This window comes from Colletotrichum acutatum (genome assembly GCF_030867785.1).
Source record: "Colletotrichum acutatum strain CBS 112980 chromosome Unknown BDZ83scaffold_10, whole genome shotgun sequence".
Taxonomy (NCBI): domain Eukaryota; kingdom Fungi; phylum Ascomycota; class Sordariomycetes; order Glomerellales; family Glomerellaceae; genus Colletotrichum; species Colletotrichum acutatum.
This window is the reverse complement of record NW_026849004.1, coordinates 572,672-599,207: the sequence shown is the minus strand read 5'-3', so window position 1 is coordinate 599,207 and position 26,536 is coordinate 572,672. Positions and strand designations below refer to the sequence as shown.

General features: G+C 49.5%; 10 protein-coding genes and 1 non-coding gene across 11 annotated transcripts; 6 read left to right on the top strand and 5 right to left on the bottom strand.

The window, feature by feature from the left end:
* Positions 1 to 95: 95 nt before the first annotated feature.
* BDZ83DRAFT_16778 (uncharacterized protein) lies at positions 96 to 2,224 on the bottom strand. Its single transcript, XM_060501435.1, has 6 exons — positions 1,562 to 2,224; positions 1,489 to 1,511; positions 1,409 to 1,428; positions 999 to 1,343; positions 900 to 940; positions 96 to 850 (listed from the first exon to the last, which is right to left on the bottom strand). Exons 1-6 carry the CDS (start codon positions 1,819 to 1,821, stop codon positions 379 to 381), a joined length of 1,161 nt encoding a protein of 386 aa, XP_060369835.1. The 5' UTR covers positions 1,822 to 2,224; the 3' UTR covers positions 96 to 378.
* Positions 2,225 to 4,122: 1,898 nt separating this feature from the next.
* BDZ83DRAFT_759983 (S-adenosyl-L-methionine-dependent methyltransferase) lies at positions 4,123 to 5,535 on the top strand (the record flags this gene model as incomplete). Its single annotated transcript, XM_060515159.1, has 4 exons — positions 4,123 to 4,206; positions 4,291 to 4,337; positions 4,754 to 4,771; positions 4,849 to 5,535. The coding sequence occupies 4 exons, from the start codon at positions 4,123 to 4,125 to the stop codon at positions 5,480 to 5,482; spliced, it is 783 nt and encodes a 260-aa protein (XP_060369834.1). The 3' UTR covers positions 5,483 to 5,535.
* Positions 5,536 to 6,693: 1,158 nt separating this feature from the next.
* BDZ83DRAFT_759968 (S-adenosyl-L-methionine-dependent methyltransferase) lies at positions 6,694 to 8,541 on the top strand (the record flags this gene model as incomplete). Its single annotated transcript, XM_060515158.1, has 7 exons — positions 6,694 to 6,840; positions 6,885 to 6,889; positions 7,038 to 7,172; positions 7,287 to 7,353; positions 7,408 to 7,448; positions 7,543 to 8,184; positions 8,268 to 8,541. 7 exons carry the CDS (start codon positions 6,694 to 6,696, stop codon positions 8,341 to 8,343), a joined length of 1,113 nt encoding a protein of 370 aa, XP_060369833.1. The 3' UTR covers positions 8,344 to 8,541.
* Positions 8,542 to 9,741: 1,200 nt separating this feature from the next.
* On the top strand, positions 9,742 to 10,221 carry BDZ83DRAFT_647701 (uncharacterized protein; the record flags this gene model as incomplete). The annotated part of the gene is made up of 1 exon (XM_060510111.1): positions 9,742 to 10,221. One exon carries the CDS (start codon positions 9,742 to 9,744, stop codon positions 10,219 to 10,221), a length of 480 nt encoding a protein of 159 aa, XP_060369832.1.
* Positions 10,222 to 10,781: 560 nt separating this feature from the next.
* Positions 10,782 to 12,344, bottom strand: BDZ83DRAFT_748157 (FAD binding domain-containing protein; the record flags this gene model as incomplete). The annotated part of the gene is made up of 3 exons (XM_060513572.1): positions 10,782 to 10,911; positions 10,975 to 12,059; positions 12,135 to 12,344. The coding sequence occupies 3 exons, from the start codon at positions 12,342 to 12,344 to the stop codon at positions 10,782 to 10,784; spliced, it is 1,425 nt and encodes a 474-aa protein (XP_060369831.1).
* Positions 12,345 to 13,541: 1,197 nt separating this feature from the next.
* BDZ83DRAFT_568117 (uncharacterized protein) lies at positions 13,542 to 14,934 on the bottom strand (the record flags this gene model as incomplete). The annotated part of the gene is made up of 6 exons (XM_060504027.1): positions 13,542 to 13,900; positions 13,956 to 14,038; positions 14,091 to 14,464; positions 14,533 to 14,624; positions 14,683 to 14,719; positions 14,788 to 14,934. The coding sequence occupies 6 exons, from the start codon at positions 14,932 to 14,934 to the stop codon at positions 13,542 to 13,544; spliced, it is 1,092 nt and encodes a 363-aa protein (XP_060369830.1).
* A 2,995-nt stretch (positions 14,935 to 17,929) lies between these two features.
* BDZ83DRAFT_t46 lies at positions 17,930 to 18,011 on the top strand. The gene has a single exon. It is a non-coding gene; the product is annotated as a tRNA-Ser (tRNA).
* A 1,153-nt stretch (positions 18,012 to 19,164) lies between these two features.
* On the top strand, positions 19,165 to 20,643 carry BDZ83DRAFT_759962 (S-adenosyl-L-methionine-dependent methyltransferase). The gene is made up of 5 exons (XM_060515157.1): positions 19,165 to 19,330; positions 19,396 to 19,471; positions 19,533 to 19,670; positions 19,766 to 20,185; positions 20,247 to 20,643. Exons 1-5 carry the CDS (start codon positions 19,186 to 19,188, stop codon positions 20,302 to 20,304), a joined length of 837 nt encoding a protein of 278 aa, XP_060369829.1. The 5' UTR covers positions 19,165 to 19,185; the 3' UTR covers positions 20,305 to 20,643.
* Positions 20,644 to 20,894: 251 nt separating this feature from the next.
* BDZ83DRAFT_568013 (uncharacterized protein) lies at positions 20,895 to 22,203 on the bottom strand (the record flags this gene model as incomplete). The annotated part of the gene is made up of 3 exons (XM_060504013.1): positions 20,895 to 21,690; positions 21,747 to 21,961; positions 22,021 to 22,203. The coding sequence occupies 3 exons, from the start codon at positions 22,201 to 22,203 to the stop codon at positions 20,895 to 20,897; spliced, it is 1,194 nt and encodes a 397-aa protein (XP_060369828.1).
* Positions 22,204 to 23,494: 1,291 nt separating this feature from the next.
* On the top strand, positions 23,495 to 24,424 carry BDZ83DRAFT_727120 (uncharacterized protein; the record flags this gene model as incomplete). The annotated part of the gene is made up of 2 exons (XM_060512775.1): positions 23,495 to 23,712; positions 23,757 to 24,424. The coding sequence occupies exons 1-2, from the start codon at positions 23,505 to 23,507 to the stop codon at positions 24,422 to 24,424; spliced, it is 876 nt and encodes a 291-aa protein (XP_060369827.1). The 5' UTR covers positions 23,495 to 23,504.
* A 703-nt stretch (positions 24,425 to 25,127) lies between these two features.
* BDZ83DRAFT_748152 (Extradiol ring-cleavage dioxygenase, class III enzyme, subunit B) lies at positions 25,128 to 25,976 on the bottom strand (the record flags this gene model as incomplete). Its single annotated transcript, XM_060513571.1, has 1 exon — positions 25,128 to 25,976. The coding sequence occupies one exon, from the start codon at positions 25,974 to 25,976 to the stop codon at positions 25,128 to 25,130; it is 849 nt and encodes a 282-aa protein (XP_060369826.1).
* Between the last annotated feature and the right edge of the window lie 560 nt (positions 25,977 to 26,536).

Here is a 26,536-nt window from a genome sequence, read left to right as displayed (position 1 = left end):
CTCTTTGTCTACCAATTGAGGCGATTTTCTCATCTGTAAAAGAAAGCTAAATGATGTAGATGTTGGAGGTTCTTGATGTGATCAAGGGGGACACACGTCTGCGGGATTTCTCTTAGGAGCCAGCGACGAAGAAGTCCCAGTTTTCTAACCAGCCATAGATGAAAAATGAAGCATACATACACGTTTCAAATCTCAAATGATGTGAAGAGTGCTCGCTAATAAATCCCGAGTTTTATACGTATTATACTTTTGTTTGACAATGAAATGTTTTCACAGTTGTGTGGCAATGCTCCTACTCCGCTAGATGCTTTTAACCGTGTAACGCCGCCTTTTCAATTCCTTGAACTCCTTGGGTATCATGTATTCCGGCCTTCCCTATTAAACGTACCACGCAACATCCTGGTCCTGCTCTCTCACAGTACTACTAGAATCCTGGCGACTAGTCCTTGACTGTGGCGTCATATCCAGCCCAGGTATACCATGCGGTTCGGTTATGTGACGAGAGAGCGAACGAGGACGCGGCGTAATTTCTGGTTCTGTCGCCCTTCCTGAGAACGTGTTGGCCTGTATGCCGAGCTCGAGTTCTGGCCCTGTGGTATTTCTTTTGGGCTGTACATTCTCGAAGCTCAACATCCACCTCCCAGCTACGTAGGGCACTGAGAATCTTCTGGACCTCGATTTCGACAATGAGTTCTTGTTCGCGTCTGGCGCTCCTTCGTTACTGTCTCTCCTTGTTTCGGCGTGAGGGCGCATGGGGTTCGAGGCCTTGACGACCTTTGCAATCAGATCTGCCATGCCCATTTCGATATGTAGTTTGAGTAGATAAGCCAGCGGGTGGAACTGGGCATAGCTGTGATAATTAGCGATGGCACTAGCCCATTCAAATCAGGATCACATACATCAGAGTGTTCGGGAGGGACATGAGTCCAATGAGGATGACCTAGAGTGTAAATGCTAAGCCGACAGATCAAATACAGTTGGAAAGCAATCAAACCTACATCAAGTGACATTGAGACTGCAATCATGGCCAGATTGAATCTGAATAACGCCGTGTACTTGGTCAAGCCGCTGGCAATGAGCCGTGACTTGACTAAATAGATGAAGGTGAGGTTCAGTCCAGCATCCACAAGAAGGAAGATGCCCTTTTCTATCCTGTCCCAGATCTCGTTGATGTGGATGTATGTCTCATTGATCTGAAGACGAGCTGGAATCCAGATACAGAAGACGCTGATGTTGACCGCCAAAAGGATGCCAAAGACTCCCCATTTCAATCGTGTGGCTTGCGCAGGTATCGGCATCAAAATTGCGATTCGGTTGACGATGATTTGCATAAGACATTGAACCTGGTGAAGCACTGATCAGCTGATGTCCATAATGACTGATGGTCAAGAACCTGCTGGAAATTTACCTGAATAGTCCACAATACGACTTCAATCGATTGCTGTTAGTGTGTGAAAAGGTATGCGAATAAAGTTCTGTAATACTTACGTAGGAAAAAGAAGTACTCAAAGCTACTCGAAATCAGATACTGGGTTTACTGAGAAGAAGGAGAAGAGCCTACCTTGGATCAATGATGGATGTAAGATAGCACCAGGATATGATGCCGATGACTATGCTGGCGATCCATTCTGCCCAGATCAACCATATGTAGACGTTGACCCTGTGTGTCCTATTCCAACTGGCCCTGCTTTGTCGATAACCCTTGACTCCGCTCCATAGGCCGACTCCAAGCGTGAACCCCCAAAACATGCTCGCTATGTTCTGTTCATCGTTTGTTGGTGTCGAGCCGACATACCACGGAGGTATAAGTGTTCCCGCCATCGTAATGCTATGTCTCGTTGTTCATCGGACGTCGACGGTCACGGTGGATTCTCTGGTGTTGCTGTTCCACCTTCATCCCCGGCGGTAGGGGTGTGATCGATAGGTGGAGGAGAAATTTGACAAGCTTTTTGGCAAAATGTTGGGGCAGGGCAGCCAATATGAGGAACGTGACCCATTGACCGCTGCTCTCGTCGGAACTTCACCAACCGCACTAGTCGCGATGGCGGGCAAGTAGGAAGCTAAGGCATGCAACGGTGAGTGGCAGCACGGGGGAAGGGTTATTTTGAAGGTTGGGTGGAGGGCAGCGCAACACGAGCGCTTGGGATAGCCAACAAGTCCTAACCCCGACTCGGGAACGTCAGACGCTGAGGCCCTAAGTCTTGACCTCTGGACCCTGCAGGCGTCAACTTGTCCGGTCCTTTACTTCTCCATCCGTTGGACCCGGTTTGCCAGACCAGAGTTCGTCGTAGAATTGCCTGTCTGCGCAGGGATCGGCATTTGAAAGCTCACTGCAGCAGAGATGCTCCCTCTGGCCGGGCAGCCGGTTGCCGGCTCCCACTCTGGGGGTTTGCCACGCCGTCGCGGGTTTGAGGGTGGTAGCGATGATCTCCGGATAGTTACACCAAGTGCCCCCTGGACCACACATGGAGACTGTCATGGAGAACAAGGCACGGTCTGGTTATTGGTAATGGCGCGGAGGCAAAGGCCGTGGACTGTCTGACGGTGCGATGATCGGGCTAGAAGCCGGGGCAACCGGCCTCCAGCTAGTCCTCGATTCCAACACTGCCGCGGCTACTAGTATGCGACTAGCAGCGGCATATGCCGCAGCCGCGAATGATTTCAATCATAGCTTCGCCTAAGCCTTGGAAGCGGTGTGCTTCCGTTCTGCGCTCTTCCTTCTCACCTCTAACATGGCCGGCCCGAAAACACAGACATTTGGATTCAACTTTTTTCAGGTAATGGGACCCCTCACTCACCCACAAAAAATAGACTTTTAGTCCGCAGGAACGTGCGTCACTCCAATCGAGATCAGCACGAGGGTGCAGAAGTTTCGGTGCTAAATGCGAGTCAGGGTTTTGCATTGTCGTCATTAGTGGCAGGCAATAGGGCCTGAAAAAGAGTTCGTTCCAAAGCGTCCGTCCGGCACCACTGCGTTTCTCAGCGGGAGAGAGACCGAGACCGCGCTTCAACGGCTGGTGGGGGATCATCCGGCCAAGCTTCATTGTTTGTTTCGCGTTGTCTTATTTGTTTGATGGTCTGGTCTCTAGTGAATAGACTCCAGAACATTATTCCTGAAGAATCAGGTCTCCGTGTGAATGAGGATCTCCATGACTCGAATCGACTCTTGAACAGTTGTGATGACTTCAGAACGTCATATCTTGCGGAGAGTTGGAGATATCTCCACGCGTAGATCTACAGTAGATGGACAGCTATTCTTGGCTTTTGTGGAAAGATAGGCGTTTACATGAAGTGCCTGATCACGTTCCGAGAATCGGCCTGTGTTAAGAAATATCCGTCCTATCTTGGCCAGCCCGGTGGCTTTACGAGATGGCAGAGGTTGCATAAAACGGCTTGTTTCTGATGGAAAACATGGGGTTCAATGGTGCCAGCAGGTTCGTGCGTCTTTGCGTCTGTCATCAACCTTCCAACGCCAAGACTGAAGCCCACTTTGCAGTCAATGTGGTTCAAAACCGATGATATCCTGGGCACCTTTCATGATCGGGTACTATTAGATCACATTCCGAAATGCGGAGTGAAGAAGCCATAACTTTCGAAAGCTTTTCATTGGCCAGCAGTGCTCCGTCCGTTCTGGATGGGTCTTCGGTGTGATCCGCTCGCGGGTCAATGTTCCCCTCCATTCTTTGTCTGTGATTTACTAGCACGCAATGTCTTGCATCTCATCCGGCTGGTTGGATAGGGCACAACCATTTCGTTCTTTGTTTCCTTATGAAGGCGTCTGTTGTCGCTATGCATGTCTCTTGGACCTTCCGGAATTGGCCTAAAGTCCACAACGACAACTGAGGAACCTGGCTGGTTTCATTCGCCTGGGTGGATGACAACGGAAATCTCTGAGTGAACTGGGCTGTTCCAATACAGCCTGCAGAACAACGTGCAGGCCGGAACGGGGAGAGAAACCAACAGGATCAAGTGAGGGGTCGTAGCTATTTTGGACTTTCTGCAACAAAATTGGCGTGACTGCTCGTTTGTACGGAGCTCCACAGTCATTGACAAGTCTGAGTCATTTACCTTTGCCTGATTTCCAAATCGCTTCAGTAAAACACCGAAAGCGCAGATAATACCATGGCTGTGTTTCCAGACTACACGGCAGCCACGAGCCATCCCATTGCAAGCAGCTCTGGGTCTACAACAAGCGCAATCGCTGTAGTATGTGGACAGTCTAAAGATTCTACTCTCATGAAAGCTGTCGTCTTCCAAATATGGCCTTGATCTGACAACTTTACTCTACAGGACCCCATCATTGAGAATGAGCAAACGACAGATGCCGAAATTGAGAGGTGAGACAATAACTGAGGATGGCTGCTCGTAGAGACCACGTACTGACGGCACCGTAAAGTATCTACACCTCTTCCACCGCTTCTTTGAGTGAGAGACATTCCGAGTACCGCCGCATTCAGGGGCGTACTTACACTCAGAAAACCGACTATTAGGGACCGAACGACTAAAGACAGAATGAAGGACTTGATATTGCGTACGTCATAGTCACTGAGTAAATCCCAATTGCTGTTGCCACACATGTAATTAACATAGGGTGCTCCCATAGCCATTACTAGGAGACACTCCTACTAGATGACAAGTTATTTCTTGCACCTATAGGTGATTCCCTTCAGGCACGTTGGTTTCTAACAACCAAAGGTTGATTTTAAAGAGCCATCCTAAACTTGTCATAGAATGTTCTCGATGTTGGCACTAGGACCGGTATCTGGGCTATGTGAGTGTTACTCGGTGCTTTCAGAATGAGTTTGCGCAGTATAAGGTACGTGAGCTGCTTAACACATAGTTGACGAGATCTTTCAGAGACTTTGCGGATGTGTATCCATCCGCCGGCGTGATAGTAGTTGACATCTCGCCGATTCAGCCAGGTTGGGTCCCACCCAATTCCAAGTTCCAGATCGATGATATCGAGCAGCCATGGACCTGGCCCATCAGCCACTTTGACTATGTGCACGTAAGTCACCTCGAAGGTAGCGTGGCAGACTGGCCCAGGCTATACGACCAAACTTTTGCCCACACCAAGCCAGGTGGATTTGTCGAGGTTAAAGAGATAGATGTGGAGCTATGCTCTCAAGTGCTTGCTGAACTGAACGAAGACCATGTCTACAAAAGATGGGGCAAGGTGATGCTAGAGGCCATGGATCGACTGGGAAAGACGGGAACTCATAGTCGAAATCATGGTATCGCCAAAGGTCTAGAAGCTGCAGGCTTTGTTGACATCGTTGAGCAGCAGTGGGCTGCGCCTATCGGTGCCTGGCCAATGGATTCGACTCTCAAGGAAGTGGGTGCGTGCCACTTACAGTACCTTGATCAATCGCTTGAAGGCTTTGGTACCTTTCTACTTAAAGAGATAATAGGATGGGTATATGCTGAGATTGTGGTGTTTATGAGCGAGATGCGGAAGGCCATTAGAGATCAGGGAGCTTAGTGTCTGGCATGATAGCTGGGATAGTCATAGTCGTTGCCCTTAAATGCACGCATACATATCCTTACCGATATCATTATATTCCCCTCGTGGGCCTAGTTGTCTCTTCTAAATTCGATGCCTTCGTGCCGTACTTATGAAGATAGAACCAAGTGCTGCAGTGATGGGCTGCATGATTGAGCTTGAGAACTGGTGGGAGCCGCTTCTGAGTCAAGCTAGTCCAGATGGTACGGAAGAGAAGACTTCGAGCGTCAACATCGAAACCCTTCACTGTTAATTGAACGTCCGACGACGACGAAAATTGTTAACCAACAAGGCAGGATGGTTAAAATGCTGAATGGAATTTTGGCGCACAATATGTAATCAGTGGTAAACAACATGAAGCCGGACTGAAAGTTTGTTTCCAGTCCAGATAGCCCTGGTATGTTCGACTGATTGTGCCATGGAAGCAAGACGAGGGGTCTTTGCAAGCTATTTGACCGGCTGATTGGAAACATGTGCCAGGATGCTAACCTAACTTCAAGACGAGATCAATCGGTTTAACGTAATTCATTATTCGAGAGGCGTCTCAAGTCTTGACACATCTTGGAATATACCAGCCATTGGTTGTAGTACTAGTGCATTGCAAGTCGCTCTTATGCAGTGAGAGACTTGAGAAAACGAATAGCAATAAGATATGTCGAGCACGTGCCGATTGAATTACCAGCCCTGAAATCTTGAGTGAAGTTCCAATGTGTCAGAAACTGCCAGTGTGCCATTGCAGTTGAGCGGATTCGACAATGACTGGACCCCCTCGGACTTTGCTTGTGGACTTGAAGTAGAACAACGGGCTATGATTGCACGCTATATCTGTGTCGATTTGCTACCCGGCACCTTACATACCTGCCGGAAATAGCCTAGAATGTCGTGAATGCGCATCGGATTTTGGGGAAATAATCATTCTATTCGTCCGGGGAGGCGGGCTCTCGCTAGAATACTTGGCGGCTCCAGACCCGGTTTGTAGCCACCAACAGATCAACCGAACGCGTTTTTAGCTACAAAATGAACATCCATGTCGCAGAACCAACAGAAGAGTAAGAAAAGTCGTTTAAAAGAGGGGTTGAGCCCAGGCTTTTGTCATGAACCTCACAAATTCCAGACGCTTGCTGTTCATGTCTGCATTTTGCTCATTGACAAATCTTATCATTTGATACGAGAATCATCCGAATTTCAACATGGCATCAACCGAGAGCTCAGAGCCGCAAGTCTCCTCGCCAGTACGGGCTGCAAAGAGTCCCCGCGCCAAAGGGTCATCGCCACCAGCGGCGACAAGCTCACCTGCTGGCAACGCAAATGAAACCGAGGCAGGTCAAATTGTGGCTGTGAGTCATATCATCTACTTCTTGATATATACATACAAATCTAGCTATGGTGAAGCCCAGAATGTCGGGTGGCTTACCCCCTTTCTAACAGGACCCAGCTTACGAACATGAGGACTTGACCGAAGCGGAGACAGAAAGGCGAGTACTGACAGAACATTTTAAAGTGAACTTGGAGTTTAAGCTGAATCGTGAAATAGCATTCACACGTCCTCGACAGCTTCGTTAACCGAAAGCATCACGGAGTACCGACGCATCCTTGGGCGTACCTACACGCAAAAGGTTGACTACTGGGGGCCGAATGATGAGAAACAGAATGAAGGACTCGATCTTGCGTACGTAAACACCATCTGTTATCATGACACATAATCTCCGTGACACAGTAGCATGCCAATTTGTCTTCAAAATTACACTGACTACCTTACCTTACTGATACTCCAACTATCAAGCCATTATTGGGAATGCGTATTCTTCGACGATAAGCTGTTTTTGGCGCCTATCGGAGACAGCCCTCAGGTTAGCTGTCAGGCGAGTTTCTTGGTGAGAATGAACTGCTGACATTATGTACAGAAAGTTCTCGATATTGGTACCGGAACGGGCATTTGGGCCATGTAGGTTTCCCTCTTTCCCCCTTTTGTAATAATCTTGGCTCTTGCTCTTGAACCAAGAGAAAATTTAGACAACGATCTTACAAGTTCTAAATAGTGACTTTGCCGACGAATTTCCGTCGGCAGAAGTTACCGGTGTCGACATTTCACCCATACAACCTAGTTGGGTTCCACCCAATTGCAAATTCCAAATCGACGATATTGAGGCGGATTGGACATGGCCTACTGAATTCTTTGATTACATTCATATTCGACACTTGGAAGGATGTGTTTCTGATTGGCCGAAGCTCTATTCTCAAGCATTTGAGCACCTCATACCTGGCGGGTATGTCGAGGTAAATGAGCTAGATCTGGAAGACTACTCTCAAGCACTCGGTGATGATCTTCCCCAGGATCACGTGTACAGAAGGTGGGCGAAGATCATGTTCGAGTCCATGGATAAGCTTGGGAAAACTGGAAAACAGACTCGGGATCATGGCATCGCGAACGGCATGAGGAATGCTGGATTCGTGGATATCGTGGAGAAAAGCTGGCCGATTCCTATTGGAGGATGGGCTTCGGACCCCAAGCTCAAAGAAGTCGGGGCTGTCAACTTGCAGTACATCGACCAGTCTCTGGAGGGGTTCGGAACTTTTCTTTTAAGACAAATGATGGGATGGGAGGATGTGGAAATTCTCGTTTTTATCAGCGAGATGCGCAAGGCACTGAGAGACCTGAAGCTGCAGACGTACTTTACATTGTGAGTGAACTGCCTGCGCTCGAAGCTTTCAACCTTCCGTTTGTACCACTGGCTGAACTGCAATTACTAATGGTGCTCAACAGGCATGTTGTCTACGGACGTAAGCCAGAACAGTCCGATGAGCAAGCCCCGGTTGCATCAGCTGCAGCTGTAGCCTAATCAGAATTCGGACAGAAGTCATGCGTCATATTTATTACCATTGGCCTTTCTTAGTCTATGCCGTTTGTCAAACTTAGTGTCTTGTGAAATCAGAGACGAGAGTCTTCTTCTTGTTATACTTCATTCGACTATTTCAAGCATTCACTCCATCCATACCTTAAGATAGTCGGGTCACATAATCGAAAACGCAAATATCGTTGAGCTGTCACTATCTTAGGAACTCAGGTCTCTGTCCAATTAAGAACTTGATAGTTGTAGCTCCAATGCTCTATAGGCCAACTTCCATTCTCAGCGACGGTACGGAGCAAGCGAGTAGGCCGAAAGAAAAAACCTGTCAGCTCGATCTCATTTTCCAGCACCCACATACAATAGTTGCATTACGAGCACCGAGAATAAATGCCAGTGATGATTGATGGCTATGTGGTGGTTATTTTCCGGCTTTACAGGCGCAAAAGATCGACCTTGGCTGGATCAAGCTGTCAAGGGAAATCACATGATATAGTACACTTATTGAAATGTGATTCAAGCACGCGCTCAACTCAATTTAGTCATTCCAATATGAGAACGACGAGTTTGTTCTCAATTGAAAGAAACAAAATTGTCCTTACCGCTTTGGGACAACAATCACCTCTAATGCGTCCTGTGGAACCATCGGGGCGACAACACGAGAAGGATTGCATGACGTCCCCACCAAGTGCCGTCAGCTTCCGTGTGTAGGTGAGAAATCGGCTCGTATTTCACCACTGAATCTGCAGCCCTGTACCGTTTGACAATTGCCGCCTCTGTGCCGCACTCTAGTGCGATCTAAGGGTTTAAATGCACAGCAATGATGTCACGTTGTATCTGCCATTAGCCATCTCTTCTTCGCAATTTTGGCATACGGTTTTTGTATTTTGATTCTGTTCGAATACTGATCACTCTCACCAACGACCCAAGCCACACGAGGAAGGAAATTCTCCATATTTTGCTAGGCAGAAGTTCAGCGAAAGAGATTTTCTCCCTGACCGACAGGCCGAGAAACCTGATGGGTTGGGACTTTGGTTCTAGCGCGGGTCGTTCATCGGGCCTAGGACAAGGTATGATCGCGCAACGGCTGAAATGTTTCCTGCAGTGCACTTGTCTAGGCCGATAAAGGTCCACGGAAACTATGACGGCACGGACGGTAAGTGAGGGCCGAACCAAACGAACCACTAAACTGCAAGGAACGAGATTCTAGACCTGCAGCTACTAGGGGTTGCCATTGCTCTTGTCCTGAGTATTTAAGAGCAGTGCGATAGACCGATCGTCCCGGAATCCGATGAGCCAGGCTACTTTCGTTTTTGCCAGAACCACCTATCATCGAATTCCTACTATTGATTTAACCAGTAACACCTAATCGTTCCCACCGAAACCTCCAGAATGCAGCTCTCCACCATTCTCGGCGCCTCTTTCGTCGCCGCGGCTTCAGCTGCCCTCCCTCCCATCAACTTGGGCTATCTCAGCTATCCCCACGGGAATCTCTTCGTCGCCTGGTCCCCCTTCACTCCCACAACGACGCAAGAGGTCACTGAGGTCTGCGATACCCGCGGCGCCGTAAAGGGTACCGCGACATGGACCACGATCCGCGCGTATAACACATACGTCTTCAAGCCCATCTGCCGCAACCCTTTCAATGTCACTGACGCTGTGACAAACACCACTTACTACAATTTGGAGCTGGCATGTGTGGACGACAACATTCCCTTGTACGCCAACCCCGAGGTTACCGCCGTTGTCGACACGAAGACGAACAAGACGGTGGAGACTTGCGTCCCCGTCTCGCTTAACGGCGAGTCTACATACGGAGCTTGCAGCGATCACTTCAGTGGTGTCTCGTACTCATTCGCCTGCTCAGCCTAATATGGATTGGTGTCTAATGAAAAGCGGCTTTTTTGGATTGGCTTTGGAACGACGCATTAGCATTATTGCATGGCTACGGACTTTGATAAACCGAGGATTCAACTTAACCCTCGGCCTCCTCGAAGAGGTTCTTGCAATTTATTAATGAAGGCATGAGAGCGCATACACCCATAGAATTCAGGGACAAACTTTTCTCAAGATGAATCACTTCAGATAATACTTGAAGTTGTTTCGAAATGAATAATCGAGTTTGGTCACGTCAGGTACCTACTAGTTATCATCAAAAGAGAGTCAAAGACAAGACGAAAGGTATTTGGAGACCATGTGAAACTAAGTGTCATTGGAAGGCACTTTTACTCTGTGATATTTAATCGGTATCTTACTATATGTATTTCGACACGGATTGACAATAGCCAAAGTGCAGAATCGAGCAGACGGCTGCGATGATCCATGTCGTACCTTCTCTGAATCTCTTGTGATACGTCCGGGGCGCACCATAGAGTAGATCCGATGCTTATCTGCATGTTCCAATACTTCAAAACGAAGTCATCGAAAAATGCTCACGCAATCTTGAACCACTGACCAAACGCCCCTGAAGGGTCGAACTTCTTCTTCAAGGTCTTGAGTCTATCCAAGCTTGAGCCGTAGATTGCTTGCAGCTCCTCATCCCCGTGAGCAAAGTTGATATACCTGAAATACTCGTCAATTCACCATAACGACAACAGAAATACATTCAATGAGTATTTAGCTTACGTCGGGTTCACGGTGGCACTAGGGGAGAAACTCCAGACATCTCGGACTTTTGCGCCGAATTCCAGAGCTTGAACATCGAGGCTCGCATCCTCATACCATGGGATGACAATCGCCTGCGCGAACGCTTCTTGGCGGAGCTCGTCTTGCATAGCTGCCGACCCAGAGGGAACTGACTTTGCCGTGGTCAGGTTGTATCTTTCGATCAGCACGGCTGAATTCTGTGCGCCTGTCTGGTTTTGGAAGTCGGTGTATAGAGTCCAGATCTCAGGCCACGTTTCCGGCTTCATGCTGTTGATGGTTGTGCTGTATGTCGGTTTGCGTCCTCCGCGGGCGCAGAAGTTGTCGTTGGCGGCGTTCCATTGTTGGTAGGGAGTTACCACGCTGGAGTTGGTCAGGGGTCCGAGGTTGTACAGAGGCGCAAAGGCGGTGCGACCAGCTTCTTCGGTTCCCTCGCGTAGGAAACCAGTGACAAGAACCATTGGCGAGTTCGAAGAGTCGCCGGAATTTGTGAGTACCAGGTATACGACTTGTTCCGGGAGCAACGGAAGATCTTGGATGGTCTGAGCCACATCGGCGATCTTTGAGGAGTCAAAAGTCAAAGACATGATCCAGGATGTACGACTTGCTGTCGCCCACGAGTTCACTGTTGCGGAAGTGACGATGCCGAAGTTGGGTGCTGCGCCCCTCAGAGCCCAGTAAAGATCTGGGTTAGATGAGCTTGAAACTGTCAGAGCCTCTCCAGTGGCAGTGATTACGCGCATAGACAAGATGTTGTCGACGGCAAAGCCGTGTTCCCCCATAATATTGCCATATCCACCGCCCAGGGCTGCCCCAAGAGCGCCGACGCAGTTGCAATTGCCTGTTTGGACCAGAACACCTGCAGCGTCAGCAGCAGCAACGACGTCGCCAATGAGCGCTCCTCCACCAATCGTAGCTGTTTTCTTGTCGGTACTGATATTAACCTGGTTGAAGCCGGCGAGATTGATCAGGACGCCGTTGCTGCCCAGGTTGAATTGTTTAGTTGCCCAACCATTGCCGCCATTCTGGGGGAGGAAAGCGATGTTATTTGTTGAACAGTACTTGACCTGTAAGGCAGATAAACATCAGCATGTGCACAGTAATGAGTGATCCGATGTGGCCGAGAACATTGGTGAACCTACCACAGCACTCAAATCCTTCTCGGATGTCGCATTGACAATGACTGATGGCAGAGGTACATCGAAGTCACTCCAACGTTCTCGAACTTCGACGGCCACGGAGGAAGTCGAGACAAGGTTTTGCAAATCCTCGGCTACGGAACGGGCGTTGATGCTAATGGCAGCAGATGCTACCATTGAGATGAGCTGCAGACCGATGATTAGGGACCGCATGGTGTCGTCCGGGGGTAGCAGTGGCAGGCGATCGTCGGAGAGAAGCTGTGATAGCCAAGAAGCTCGTGCATGGACGACCGCAGAGCAGGACAAGTTTCTTTTAGGGCCTGCGAACGTGCGCGACTTCAACTCTGCGTCTACATGATGTAGGATGCGATGAGACTTCCAGCCACATGACCCCCTTAGATCCACGCGTAAAATCCTGGCCCATTATAAAAGAGGCATATGCCGACTAATCCTCCCGGTTACCATGGTATGCAGCTGCGTTGGTGTTGGTTGATGCTAGGTCGCATAGTCTTGGTAGGGATCAAACGGACATGAGGTTCTCCATCTTGGTCTGCACCTGCCACCATGCCACCATCAAAGGGGGAAGAGGAGAGAGGGGAAACTCCTCTCCCCATCCCTTAATCCATCTCCAATGTGACCGTCGCATCTCGGAGCTTGCGGCCACTAACGAGCGGACTTCTGGGCGAATATTACCATCATACGACAAGGGCGCTGGAAATCCATTGCAGAAACACGACGCAAGCGTTTCCATCCTTGGCAGAAGATTACGAAATCCCAACCGCGACATGGTCGAGTCCGGCCACCCTGGCATTGCAGGTGGAGCTTGTTGCTGGGTTCGACCTTGTCTTGCGGGACATACGATAACAAACGGGTCCGCTGCACCGATTGTCGAAAGAGAAAACCCCCCTTGGCGAGAAAATCATCCCCTCTCTGCCCCCGCTGACCCGTGCTGTGGAGGTTGTGGATGAAGAGGTTATTTGGACATCTGAAGCACACCAAGAACTGTGCTTTGGTTAGGTCCGTAAGTCCTCGGCAGGGCGGCACCGCTGCTCTCCGAAGCGCAATCTGAGCAATTTGCTAGGGCTTACGTAGACTTCTTCAAGCCACGCGGCTTATTGATTAACAAAGTCTTGCGAATGTCGATCAAAACCGAGAACTGTGGTTGTGTGACGTTTGATGGGGGACACTGCCGCTTGCAAGTTGGTATAGATGCCATTGATTAGGTCAAGAATTGATCAGAAAAGACAAGTGCGAAAGTCCTAGCTCAGATCTGGTGTTTCGATAGCAGTCGGCAAAAGTACAAGTGAGGTATCATCAAGGAAACAAACAAGAATTGGTCTCATTAGAACCATGAACGACTGTCAAAAATCAACGCTCATCCATATCTCTCCTTCAAATTAATCCTCCTGCTCATAATCCAACACCATTAGTCCTTAAGTTAGCAGTACTCGAGCTGTCCGAAGGCTCAATCGTCTGATGAATCGTCGTCTCTCTAAGGATCTCTCGCCCTTCGGGGGAGCCTGAGCGCGTCTTGTCGTCGTTTCGAATCATTTCTAATTCATCGAGCTCTTCATACGGCGTTCTCGGTGTTCTCATACTGTTCTTTCCACCAATACGTCGTGATGATCCGTACTCGTAGGAATCGTTTCCTGTCGTGATGGGCTTGGGGAAGAAGTGCACCCAGATTGGCCGGAGTGTCGGGAGACAAGCGCAAACAATGGCCAGCGACAGTTCAATGTTGGTCCAGAAGAAGACGGGGGCGGTATAATCTTCATGCCATCGTCAGAGAAGTAGCCGTAGCCAATGAGTCTGAGTGTGACTTACAGATGACATCGTTAGGGTGCTTGACATACTCTTCCGCAATAGCAAAAGTCGCTACCACTCTCGTGACACTCACGGCACAGACGCTACACTGTCGTTAGCAACCTTTGTCTTCTGCCAATGACACTGAAAGCTTACGCAGCGCCAAGTCCTAACATTGCGATGACTGCAAGTTTCTTCTTGAGGGGCATCTGAACTTTGAGAACCATCGCTACTGGAAGTACGAGTATGACAAAGTCGGCAATGACGTCGGTGAATAGAAGCGCGAGGAACATCGGCACCGTTTGAACGCACGAGTTTCCATAGTAGGGTTCGATGAATACTGTAATGGGGAAACAAGTAAAGAGATGGGAAAAGAAGAAGCTGACCGTCCATCCGATCACAAAGGCTAGTACCCCAAAGACGACGTAGCGAAACCTTTGGCTCGGAAAGAGGGTGTAATACAACACGAGGATGGATGACTTGACGAGTCCCAAGCCCAGAATTGAAATCATATTGAGTGCAAACTTTGTCTGACGTGCGAAAAGCTTGTTAGCTGGGTGCCAGATGCGATACCGGCGCGCTGGAAAGCCAAGCTCACCTCTTCGAAGAAGATCAACCCTGGATCATCCATAATTGGGGAGCCGTCGGGGAACGTGGGCTGATGCTGTCCCAAATGACCGTGAATTGCAGCTTGCCTGCGCGTCAGTTCCTCCTTCTTGAGAAATGGTCATGGAAATTTGAGACATACTAGCTAGTTGCAGAGTACAGCAGGTGATTGATACCAACTGTTCAAAGTAAGCACCGGTCAGCGTATCATTTAGCCCATGGCTTCAAGCTCCATCTTCAGACTTACGAGCGCTGCTCCGGTTAGGTAGTCGTCCCATGCAAATCTTTTGACGAGTAGCTTCGCCCACACGCGAAGTCCATAGAACGCTATAGGAATGATCATGAACCCAATGGCCAGGCCGATCATCTGACCCTTGGTGTAGTCATGGTTCATCGTCACCATGTTGGTTGACTTGAGACTGTTTGCACAGTGTTAAAGACGCAAACTTTCGCCGAATTTTGATTGCCGCCGCCGCAAAGTGGTCGAGAAAAGTCTAGGCTGCAAGCAAGGAGCGTATCCAATCTGCACAGCAGACAGTCCAAATGAGGGAATGTCACTGGAGATGCTGAGAGATATGTATCACGAAAATCTGAAGGGTCATCCTGTTCCTGATGATAGCGGAGGTGCAGTGAAGAAAGTGCAGATTGTCACAGTCGTCTTCCCGCGAGAGACGACCCTTTCCCTTCCATCGAGTGCTGGCGTAGCATGTGGCATTTACCGCGTCGCAACGGTAGTAGCACTAGAATGATAAAACAGGATAGCGTTCAAGCGCTCAGGGCAGTGCCGCAGGGGGTAAGAAGTTATCTGCCACTGATGAAAACCAAGGTTCTCACAGGTGGGAGCGCGTCCTTGATCACAGCAAGAATTTGTTATCATGCCCTGTGTTTCGGACGACCTGAGTCAGGCTCCTTGTCCCTCCTTTGCCCTGGTGAGCGTAGCCAGAGACCGTGACGTTGCAACGCGAACTCATGAAGCCCCACCTGTTCCCTTGTCCAGAGGCACGGCGAGTGACAGAAAACCGTGATCCTCCGCCGCGGTACCGGGGGTTGAAATACCGTGAACTCTAATTACCCTCCTTTCGGGTTCCGGTTCCTGAAGTGGACAGAGCTACGAGCAGAACATTTGCCTTTGATTTTCCATTTGCCGCCGAACGAGATGAGTCTCAGTGAGTTAGACTCTTGCAACTTGGGATGATCGATAGTCAAAATGACAGTGGTTCCGAAGCCATGGTTATCGGGTTGAACGTTCGTAATGGTTTGGTCACAGAAACATGCAAGCATTCTGAACTAGCAAAGTTCAAAGCACCAGTACCAACGAATATTCTTTCCGCGATCCGCGGGTTGTTGCGGTTTACCATTTGGTAAAGCATCTCTGGTAATAGCGTTGTTGTGTACGCAGAGGTACGCAGTATGTATCTCGTAATGATCCCCCTTTTTACCCCTGGCATGGCGCACGCACCTTGATACCTGCACAGCTGCAGCTTGCATACCCCCACGGAATAATTCGAGAGCTTTTGGGGGGCCATGCATTGGTGCGTCGTAGGGGAAGAACTTATGAAACTTTATCGGCCGAATGTTGAACCAGTGGCAGTCGAATATGGGTTGACCTAGCTTGCATTGTTATTGCACAGATGATGTGTGGATAGAACCCAGACGAACTAAAACTGCAAGCACTCCTTGCTTGGATTGCAAAAGAGTTCAGGTGGTCACTCATACCGTAGCTCTCTCAATTCCGAACAATGACCGCGCTGATACGAGTACATGATGCTGATAAGCGGGAATCCAGCATGTGGTATTGCCCTCCTCCCGCGGTCGTCGTTCTTTTGATCATTTGAGATGCTTCTTCGTTGATGGCAGGCCTGATTAGAGCCCAAAAAACATAGCGGCTGAGCATGAGAAAGTGGGAAGCAGACCGGCACGTACGTATTGCTATCGAGTAGTCACAAATAAATCCTCTTTTCTCTTGTAATTCCGGTTCTTGTTTAACTTAAGCACGAAACTTCCAAAGACTCAGGGCTTTGCTTATTGCACTCATTAACAGAATGGGTATCGCCTGACCATGATCTGAAGGGCTTCCTAGCGGCGATCTTCTCTATCTTCCCGATATTGGGGCAGCTATGCTGTTGTCGCCCCATTCTCACTTGGTTAGTGCAAGCCATTACTTCGGAGATTGGGGCATGGGTGTTTGACATGCTGGCTTGGATCTTGCATCAGCAGCCGTGAGTAAAACCCATCCGATCGGGGGCGAGTTGATCCGGACACAATCTCAAATACCCCCTGCGAGTTAGGTTCAACTTACGTGATGCCCCTGAGGATTAGTATCTTCACAGTATTCCAGGAATTCAGCCCGAAGTTTTGGACAATCTGAAGAAAGCCAGTCACCTCGTCCACGATACGTCAACATAGTCCAACAACAAGCTGGAAGCGAAGGACAATCGTTGACATGCCCATCGCGTCTTTGCTATCCGTACACATGTCTTATCTATCGCCATATCTATGTTTAGGGCAACATCAGCTCACAACATTCATGAAAGGGCGAGCTCAGAGAAACAGTAACATCCAGTACAAGGCCTCAATGAGCCATTGCCGCGTGAGTATGAGGATTTGGTGCATATAGATAATGAGCCGGGAAGCGCGAGTTGTATCTATCAATGAAGATTCACGATAACTTCGCAAGTGGATCTACCTTGTTCATACCAGGGGGCGAAGGGCTTGCTACAGTGCAACCTAATTTCGTCCCCTCACATGTTTTCGCGTCAGTTTTGCCGCAAGCGCCATGAGACATTACATTCTTATTCCGTGGAGTTTATGGATATCAACCACAATCATCTAGCCATTTCCAAGTATCATGAGGAGGCACCTAGCCTTTGAGAGATGAGTTTCCGGTTCCCTGCTCCTGCAAGTGACAAGTGGTCCGATGAACGAAGATGGTCAATATATCTTTTGGCTTGCAAGTTCTAAGACTATCCGTGGCGATACCTTGGCATTCAATGCACTCACGACCAAGAAGTTGGACTCTTGGGAGCTGATTACCGCTGTATTAGCCATGCTGCGTAGGTACTAGAAGGCATCGAGACGTTTTCTAGTGGGGTTCCCGGGGCCCTAGAAGTGGGTCGAGTATGCTTTGCACGGCTCGTCGGAACGGACCCAGTTTACTGCCTGGCGATCATGGGCAACTCCTTAAGGACATCTTGTCTTGGACTATTTACTCAGTCACCTAGGTGCTTACCTTTAAGCCCCATAATGTTCAAATTCAGTTACAAGCAAACAATGTTTTTGAAGGCCTCGGCGCACGGTGCAGAATGGTAATCAAGCTGTTGTTGCTGCCCGAGAAGCGATCATCTTCCGCATCTGAGAGAGGTAAGTCAACTCCACCTCCAGTGGATCACGGCGTTGTGGCAGAGTGGTCTAATGCGCAAGACTAGAAATCTTGTTCCTTCGGGAGCGTCTGTTCGAATCAGGCCAACGTCGAATTACTTATATTCTTTTGCTCCGGAGAATGCGAACTGTTGCTGTCTTGCCCCTACATGGCTTCCTGCCTATTCAAGCATCACTTCTTGCTTTTAACCCACGGGCCTTTTCTTGCAGCGTTAGTCAGGACGATCTGGATTCCGTGGGTTTTAAAAAGAAAGAAAATTTGATGGATCTTTTGGCTAAGCGCAATTTTGAAAGTCCATATGAACAGTTCTGTCCCCATGCACTGGCTGCATAGTTGTTCCCGGGTTGGTGTTCGCATTTGGTCGGATATCCGGCGAGAACTAAGCGCTTATACCTAATTGGCCTGATTACCTATCGACAATGATGCGGACCCTGACAAGACACGAAACAGTTTTCTGCGAGCTCGAATTGCGACCAATCTGAAGATCTCAAGCTGCAGAATTTCTCCATTTTAATGCATCTCGGAGGCACAGCACCAACGAGAAGGAACAGAGATGTCTGCAGCAAACATGCCAAGTTCGCTAACTCAAAAGAGAGGACGACGAACAATGGAGGGGTAATTACAAAAAGGCTGGACAATCGCCCGGCCCCCCGACGAATGTAAGGGGAACTCTGTCCATCGTCTAATTCTCCTCAACTTCAAATCGGCTGCCCTGTGACCTCGGTCTTCAAAACCTTACAAAATCGTAACGACTGCGCCTATAATGGCTGAGACGACGAACAACCAGAGTCGAGCCCCGGGGGCGCCAGCAGCACCAGCAGCACCAGCCGCAACGACGCCACCTGCTCAAGCAACGTCGCCTCCAGCTGAAAGCCAAGCCAGTCCGCCCACCGATTCGCCAATTGCTGCGCAACAAGTTGCCCACGATGTGATAGTTGAGGCAGATGAAGGAGAGACTGTGAGTAGATCATAGCTGTCACCACAATCATCCTGTCTCCGCAGTAGACCTTTGCTAACAATGTCTTAGACTGACAACGCATCAACCATTGATGAGCGGATGTACGTTCGAACACGATCACTTTAGAGATAGCATGACTGATTCCCTCCGCGCGCACAGCTCTAATTACACTGCGTCTCTATCTTCAAGTGTCATTGATTATCCTATGGAGTATGGCCGACGATATCATGCCTTCCGACCCGGCTGTATGTTTGGCAGTATTCAATGTCTGGGAAATATAACATGAGCTAACCCATGTAGCATATATAATGCCGAATGATGAGGTAGAAATGGAAAGACTTGACATGACACATGCCATGATGGTCAAGGCAATCAAGAATAGGCTATTCCTTGCTCCACTCGAGAAAGAGAAGGTTCAGCAAATTCTTGATGTTGGCACTGGTACTGGTATCTGTAAGGCCCGAGTTCTATTTCTTTATCTCGGCGCTCTTTCGCAAGGCTAACAAACCTTTTCGCAGGGGCTGTTGAAATCGGCGATATCTTTGAGAATGCTGAGGTTATTGGAGTCGATCTCAGCGCTATCCAGCCATCTTGGTAAGCTCATGGCTAATTGTCCGAGCTGACTACAACCACCTTATCGCTGACGCTGTATCAGGGTTCCCGTCAATGTCAGATTCGAAATCGATGATGTCGAAAGCCCATGGGTTCATCAAACAAAATACGACTTTATATTTTGCCGCTTCATGGCTGCTTCCATAGCGGACTGGCCTAAATTGGTCAAAAACATCTACGAGTGAGTCAATGCATCAAGCAAATCCAACCACTTCCTAGAAAGAGTTTCTTCCTTGCGCTCATCACGCGTGGACCTGAACTAACAAAGATGGAAAGTCACCTGAACCCGGGAGGCTGGGCCGAGTTCCACGAGATGGACCCTGAAATTTACTCAGACGATGGCACTTACACTGAAAAGCATGCCACTTGGCCCTGGAATCAGACTTTCTTGAAGACGATGAGGAGCATTGGGCGGGAACCCTCGCCTGGTCCGAGACTGGAAGGTTGGGTGACGGACACTGGCTTTGAAAATATTTTCCACCAGCGTTTCAAAGCCCCCCTCGGCCCCTGGCCCAAGGAGCCACATTACAAGGACTTGGGTATGCTTAACTTGGCTCAAATGCTCGAAGGTCTTGAAGGGTTTACTTTGAGAGTCTTTTGTGGCGTCCTCGGCCGAACCAAGGAAGAGGTGCTAGTTGAGACCGCGCAAGTGCGCAAGGAGATGAAGGAAGGCGCATACCACGGCATCTATGACCTGTGAGTAATGGTTCTGAGTAATGATTCAACCATGCTTGAGCTTTCACTGACGGGTTGAAAGACATGTGGTTTATGGACAGAAGCCTTTAACAGAGGCGCACTCTTCCGCGGCGCCATAAGTCGACCATCATGACAAAGAAGACTGGGAGTATGCCGCGCCAACAGCCAACCGAAGCCAAAAGTCTGAAGATCGGAGTTGAGGCTCATGAGAGTGGAATAGAGGTATAGCTTGTGTTTACTTCGTAAGTGGTAAACATTGCGATTTTGGCATATATCTTCCTACATACGAGTGACCTTATAGATTCCTAGGAAAGGTAGAAGAGTGCACTGAGCTTAAGTAGCCAAGTAGCTATCTCCAACATGACTTTATGCACAAATCTCCCAATGCCATCGTGCTCATCCATTTGTGCCAGCAAAGTTTGCAACTGGTACAGAGTTTGCAACACAGTCAGGGCCAGCGTTGTGAACAAAGTTGGCACCCACTAAGTGTTCGGACCTGTCAGGATATGTCATTCACCAGCCCATCATTACCAGCATATTGATGTAGTCTCAACATCCCGCTAAGCTCACACGCTTCACTCGTACTGCACACCTTGATTGAAGACTTTGGCTAGAAGAGGGTTGAGATCTGCGTTATCAGTTATACCTTGGCAGAGTATCCTCTAAGTCAGGCATGTCCAGCTAGCATCATAGACTCTGGTATCTCAACTCATTTATCATCAGGGTATTGGTCAACAAAATCCGTCCTCCCCTCAAGAAGCGCATCGGCATTCAATCGCACACTCCATCTCACCATGTCTGTCATGCTGACCTCTCTAAAGCCATCACCATGGTTCCCAATGTCGCTCATCGCGCTGTTAGGGCCGGCTGGTCGGTGATGGTGGAACAAAGCCGGTTGTGTCGTCAAGCAGTTGTGTGGTTTTCGGCCCTTGGCGCCCTCGCAAAAGAACCTCAAGAGAATGTCGTACGCATCGCTGACATCCTTCAGAGCCACCTCATGTAGGAGCTTCCTCGCTCCCCTTTGGCTAACCGCATAACCTAGCGTGCAAACACCCTCCTGGGCATGGTGGTATGCCCGCGTATGCTCCGGATACGTCTCTTTCAAAGTGAAAGGGATGTTGAACGTCCATAGGTTCTTCTTGGGAGCGACGGTTACGTCGTTGGAGCGGATGATGCGAGCTTTCGGAATACTTTTATTGTCTCGGAATGGAAAGTGCATTCCGCAGTGGCCGATCCAGAGCAGGTCCCAGTCGTCTCCATACGGTGATGTTTTTGGTGCCACGGTAGCTGGAAGATAGTCAAAAGGAATATCCGGAACGACCTCTGGCGAGTTCTCCACCGGCCTTGGGTATGTTGGGTCTGCATAAATTGAAAGTCCTTCGGGAAGGGGCTGAGTAAGAGTCTGAGCTGAGAGAGCAAAGTCGTGCAACTGCTGCCTGATTCTGATGTCCCAGTCGACATCGTCTTCGAGGATAAGAGCTGAAGACAGGTTGTGACGAACGATTCTTAGGGATAAAATCAGTGGACTAAGCAGTGTGCAGTCAGCATGGACTCGACTCACTCCTCGAGCGCAGTCATGTGGCCACGCCAACAGCCTATGGCGCCATCATGCAAGCGATCATGCTCGCTCGTCTTTGGTATCGCCTTATCGACTACGGTGTTGCCTGGCACACCATCGACAAAGTTGATTTCAATCTCACTCAGCGCAGCCTGCAGAATCATGCCATCTCTGCGATCTGTCCGGCTTGGAAGGCCGACGACGAAAATCTTTTCAAACTACAGGGACAGCATCGTGAGATTGTGGTATACCCAACCAACGGTGAGAGAGGACTCACGCCTAACGTGCTGTTTTGGATGGTGCTCATCAGACCTGTTGACGAGAATTGTGAATCTGTGCCTCTTGGCCGTGGGATGTGGTCTGGGAATGGGTTATGCAGGAATAGCACAACAGTAACAAAGACTGCTGCGATGATGCACAGGTCCCTCTTGGAGGTCGGCCTGATGGGTAGGAAAGCCATTCTACTCGTTTTGTGCATTAGGAAAGAACAAGCAGAACGCCAGGAATTTGCAAAAGAGAGTGTTGAGAACGGCCAGCAAGCGGAGTGAGACTGACGGGGGACAAGTCTTTTGAAAGAAAGAGGTTAATCAGCTGGCAAGCCAAACTGTATTCGACTGCATGGTGGGCTGTCTAATTAAAAATCTCGGCCAGCGGCGGGATGGGCGGGAGGGGACACAATGCAATTTTCAGCCAACCCCCAAAGGAAAGACCAGCATCCACCTGGTTGCTTACTGACTGATAAGATTCAGAGAGGGCAGAAGATCTTCCTTCAATCTCACGGGATATGCTCTCAGCCCTGCACGTAGGCGACTTTGTTCCAGGTGTTCATCACACATCCAGACCCAAAGTAGCAGATCTTGGGATGAAAGAAAGGGGAATAGTCCGGAAAACGCTTGAAGCTGATTTGCTTTTCAGAAAGGACTTGGCGTTGGTTGGGACTCTGAATGCATCATGCATCACAGCACCTTGGCAATACGAGGCGGTTGGTTCGTGTTTGGTTCCGCAAGTCCGCGCTGAGTCCTCAATGATGGCGGCAAGAAGGCGGGCGGTAAGAAATTGAGCGGCAACAATTCTCACGTTTTGATTGGGCCTTTTCTTGGCACCCTTGACTGACACGACTGGCAAGAAAAAGGCCACATCGCAGGGTCAGGGGTAGACCCTGTTTCGGCCGAGAGCAAACATCACCGTGGGGGGATACTGAATACCACCGTGATCTTGATAACTGAGGATGCAAAAGCCTTTTTCCAGGGCTTCGAGTTTCCTCACTTTAGACCGTTTTTGCAGAGTTTCTAGATCCGTATGTTTTCAAGTAGTTCTGTGTAAAGTCTTCCAGGTGATCTACGCCAACGCAGGTTGAGACTTAACGGCGTAGAAAAAGATGCAGGGGTTCATGCATGCAGTCTAAGCGGCAAAAATGGAGAGCAATCAGTGACTGACGGGCTACCGTACCCAGCCGAGCCGGCCTGAAGCAGGCCCTCGAGAAAGAGACCCGGATGACTTCAAATTTTTGACAGTGAAGTAGGGACAAAGTGGCAGGCAAGCTGTTGGAAGTAAGAGTCCAGCAGACAAGTATTGGAAGCTTGACAAGGGTTTGGAACACGCCAGTGGGCCTCCGAACCACAATGCCGGGTCGGGCGTAGCATTCGCTGGCACCGGCCAGCCTTCGATCTAAGTCTAATATTAAGGAAGCAAAATCACGCTCGTGGTCGAGTCAGCGCCACTTCGATTTGACAATTGCGCAACAACAATCAGTTCTTCAAGATGTTCTTTGCAGTCGTACTGTCGTTTTCCCTCTTCCCTTGCCTCTATGCGCAGTTCTTCAGCCCTGTTCAAAAGAGAGAAACATGGAGGATAGGAGAAACAAAGAGTATCTCCTACAACGCAAAGTTCAAAAACTACACAATAGCACTTTGGCAACAATCCCTAGTTGGCGACTCTGCAAGCGTCGGAGACATCCTGTTTTCCATCCGTAAGTCAAAGAGACATAGTGAGTCTTGCTGGCCTCACTAACAGGAACTTCAGAGGATGGCTCAGGTCCCGTCAAAGAGCTTACATGGACAGTCGCGGCGAACAAGTTTGACTTGGGTTCGTCGAATGTCTTTTTCCTCTGGCTATTCGAGGGCGACCCGTCTCATCAGGGAAACTTTGACTTCCAACAAATGTCCTCGGCGTACTTCAACATCACCGACGAGCCCGAAATACCAAAAGTAACCCTACCGCTGTTAACATCCACAACTGCGGTGATCACTTCAACCTCCGAGCTTCCAACAAGCACTCAAGCCCTTTCATCTGTATCTTCAGCAGAAACCTCGACCCAACAAACAATTGTCAGTGGAGGACAGACCGCGTCTGCTGGAACACCGACTTCCACTGTCAGCCAGAGCAGCAGCGCTGAGGCTTCCGGTGGTGGTGGTGGTGGTTTACCCGTCGGAGCGCAGGCTGGTATCGGAGTTGGTGTTGGCGTTATCGGAATTACTTGCGTGGTCTGCGCCATTACGTGGTGCAGGTATCTCAAGCGACACCAGAAAGCTCTTGATAATTTGCAGGAGATGGCGTTATCACAACCTCCTGCATACAACCGCGATTCAGCAAGATTAGCACCAGCGGTGGTTGAGGCGCCCCAGTCACCGGCTAGATCAAACGGCTTCTACATCAGTTCAAAGCCTGTCGAGATTGGTTGATGGGATTCTTAGGCAAGGGGAAGGGTTGCGCGGGTTTTATTCAATTTTATTTTCCTGGGGTTCGCAATTCCCAGTGACGGCGCATGGCACATGAGCAGAGACCCATGAACATTCAAGACATCCATTTAATGCAATGTTCATCTAAATCTAATGATACCATTATATGGAGTGATGAGTGACTGAACCAAACGATGAGAAAACGCCAAGTTGGCCGTGCTGTGCCCTGCCCTGCCTAGCCGTAGCCCCCTTCGACACTCTCCTTTACCAGCATGCCAAGCCACACCTTTCAATAGTGTGCAAAACTGCCATGAAAGCACCGCGAGAAAGCGACTGTGGACCCAAAACTACAGCGTGTGGCCTTTCACATTCTCAGCAGGGGTGAAGATGTTTGCCACGGGGGACGCAAGCAAGTTTGGGTTGGGCTCTCAGCCAGCCACGCGGTGAACAGACCATAAGGCCAATAACTGGGCTTCCCTACAATTCACAGACGGCCCTGTAATCTTTCCATAGCGTCATAGCGCAGTGAGATTCCTCTTGAGTAGCGGTTCCATAGTGTGAGGATCTGTGAAATGACTGTCTTGTTGTATGTAGTCCTTGTCAAAGCAAGCTATTCGGCTATGTATCAATGGCATACAGTCATAGTCGTCCAACACCCAGGCTCAATTTGCCATTCAGCGACCTCCCCCTACCCATACGTCACTATTCACCACTCGTAGAAGCTCATGGGTAAACCTTGGGATAGAAGTTTGAGGATTTGCTGCCCAGAAACGTTTCCACCACTGCCAGCTGCAACGAGAAACGGCCAAAAGTGCTCAGCCTCGGCTTTCACATGAGCTACATAACTCGATGGGGTATCCCGCCAGTGCTTCAGAGCCTCCTCGCGAGTATTCGCATCAGAGATTGATGCGGTGGACTTGAGGTAGCTCTCAAAGTCCTCGGCCCCCGAGGGAAGTTTGCCAGAACCTTGGAGAACGTCTTGCATGGTCATGAAATCATGGTACGACCCGCCGCTCCCCATTATGGCGTACCCGAAGTCTCGAAAGCACTCCAAGGCGCGTCCTAGACGCAGGTTCTTGTCTGTGGCCTCTTCCTCGTCCTTTCCAGTGAGAACAGATACCTGGACAACAGGTATGTCTGCCTCGGGCCGCATAATCTTGAGCGGGACAAAGACGCCGTGGTCCAAGCCTCTCTTATAGTCGAGGACCGGTCTGAAGCCGCAATTCAGGAGGCGTTGGTTAATTTCCGCGGCTAATGTTGCGTTTCCGAGGATGGGGTACTTAGTCTCGTAGGCCTCGGGTGGAACAAGGGCTTGGGCTGCGGCCACAGTTCCGTAGTCGAAGTAGAGACCAGGATCTTCGAGGGCAGTGATTTCGGGCTCATCAGTTTCCCAATGCGCTGAAAGAAGGATAATTCCTTTGACTCCATTGAGTCTACTGCCCAATTTGGCGACTTGCTGCCGGAAATCCTCCAAGCCTGGGTGGATGAGGGGGAGGGGGCCTGCTCCATGGCTGATGAAAAGGGAAGGGGCGCGAATCTTCTCTGAATTTGGCATTATGATAGAATTGAGGTCTTGTTTATTGTTGCAATAGACTATTAAACAATGTAACTGATAAATTTGTGTTCCGTCTTGAGACTTTGGGAAGAGTGAGAAGAAGCTGGGCTATTTATGACATCGGCCCCAGAAACCTCAGGAAGTCCATCGGCATGATACATTGTGGCCAGTTTCCAGTCAGTAGCGACTCCTGCTATCCATCACAAGGGATGAGTTTTGACAGCCAATTGGTCTTAGAATCAATGTTACAACCCCTTCAGAGCATCGTAGCATTGATGGGCCCTGGCACACCACTTGTCCGACACTACTCCGGCGGGTTGGCCCGGTCTTGGCCCTGCAAGCGGCGGGTCAGCGGCGGACTAGCGGCGGACTAGCTCAATATTCTACCCGAAACAGTTTGTCAGCAACCTGAACCCCCAGGAACAACCCGCGCTATGGAGTGCTCTGCGGGCTCCTCCGAAACTTCTCCCGAACTCATTCAAAACTGTTGCTTGTCAAGATAAGTCGATCCTGTACTAAGGCGAGTATGTCGACAGATAGTCTGTCCTCAAACGCCTGTC

Bases quoted from the DNA above. Each gene is read 5' to 3' on its own strand.
- BDZ83DRAFT_16778 (XM_060501435.1), bottom strand. From the start codon at position 1,821: ATGGCGGGAACACTTATACCTCCGTGGTATGTCGGCTCGACACCAACA. The intron at 1,512-1,561 runs GTAGGCTCTTCT...GATTTCGAGTAG, and splicing joins ACATCCATCATTGATCCAAG to CTTTGAGTACTTCTTTTTCC. The intron at 851-899 runs GTATGTGATCCT...TAATTATCACAG, and splicing joins TCCCTCCCGAACACTCTGAT to CTATGCCCAGTTCCACCCGC.
- BDZ83DRAFT_759962 (XM_060515157.1), top strand. From the start codon at position 19,186: ATGCCGAATGATGAGGTAGAAATGGAAAGACTTGACATGACACATGCC. The intron at 19,472-19,532 runs GTAAGCTCATGG...ACGCTGTATCAG, and splicing joins AGCGCTATCCAGCCATCTTG to GGTTCCCGTCAATGTCAGAT. The intron at 19,671-19,765 runs GTGAGTCAATGC...AAAGATGGAAAG, and splicing joins TTGGTCAAAAACATCTACGA to TCACCTGAACCCGGGAGGCT.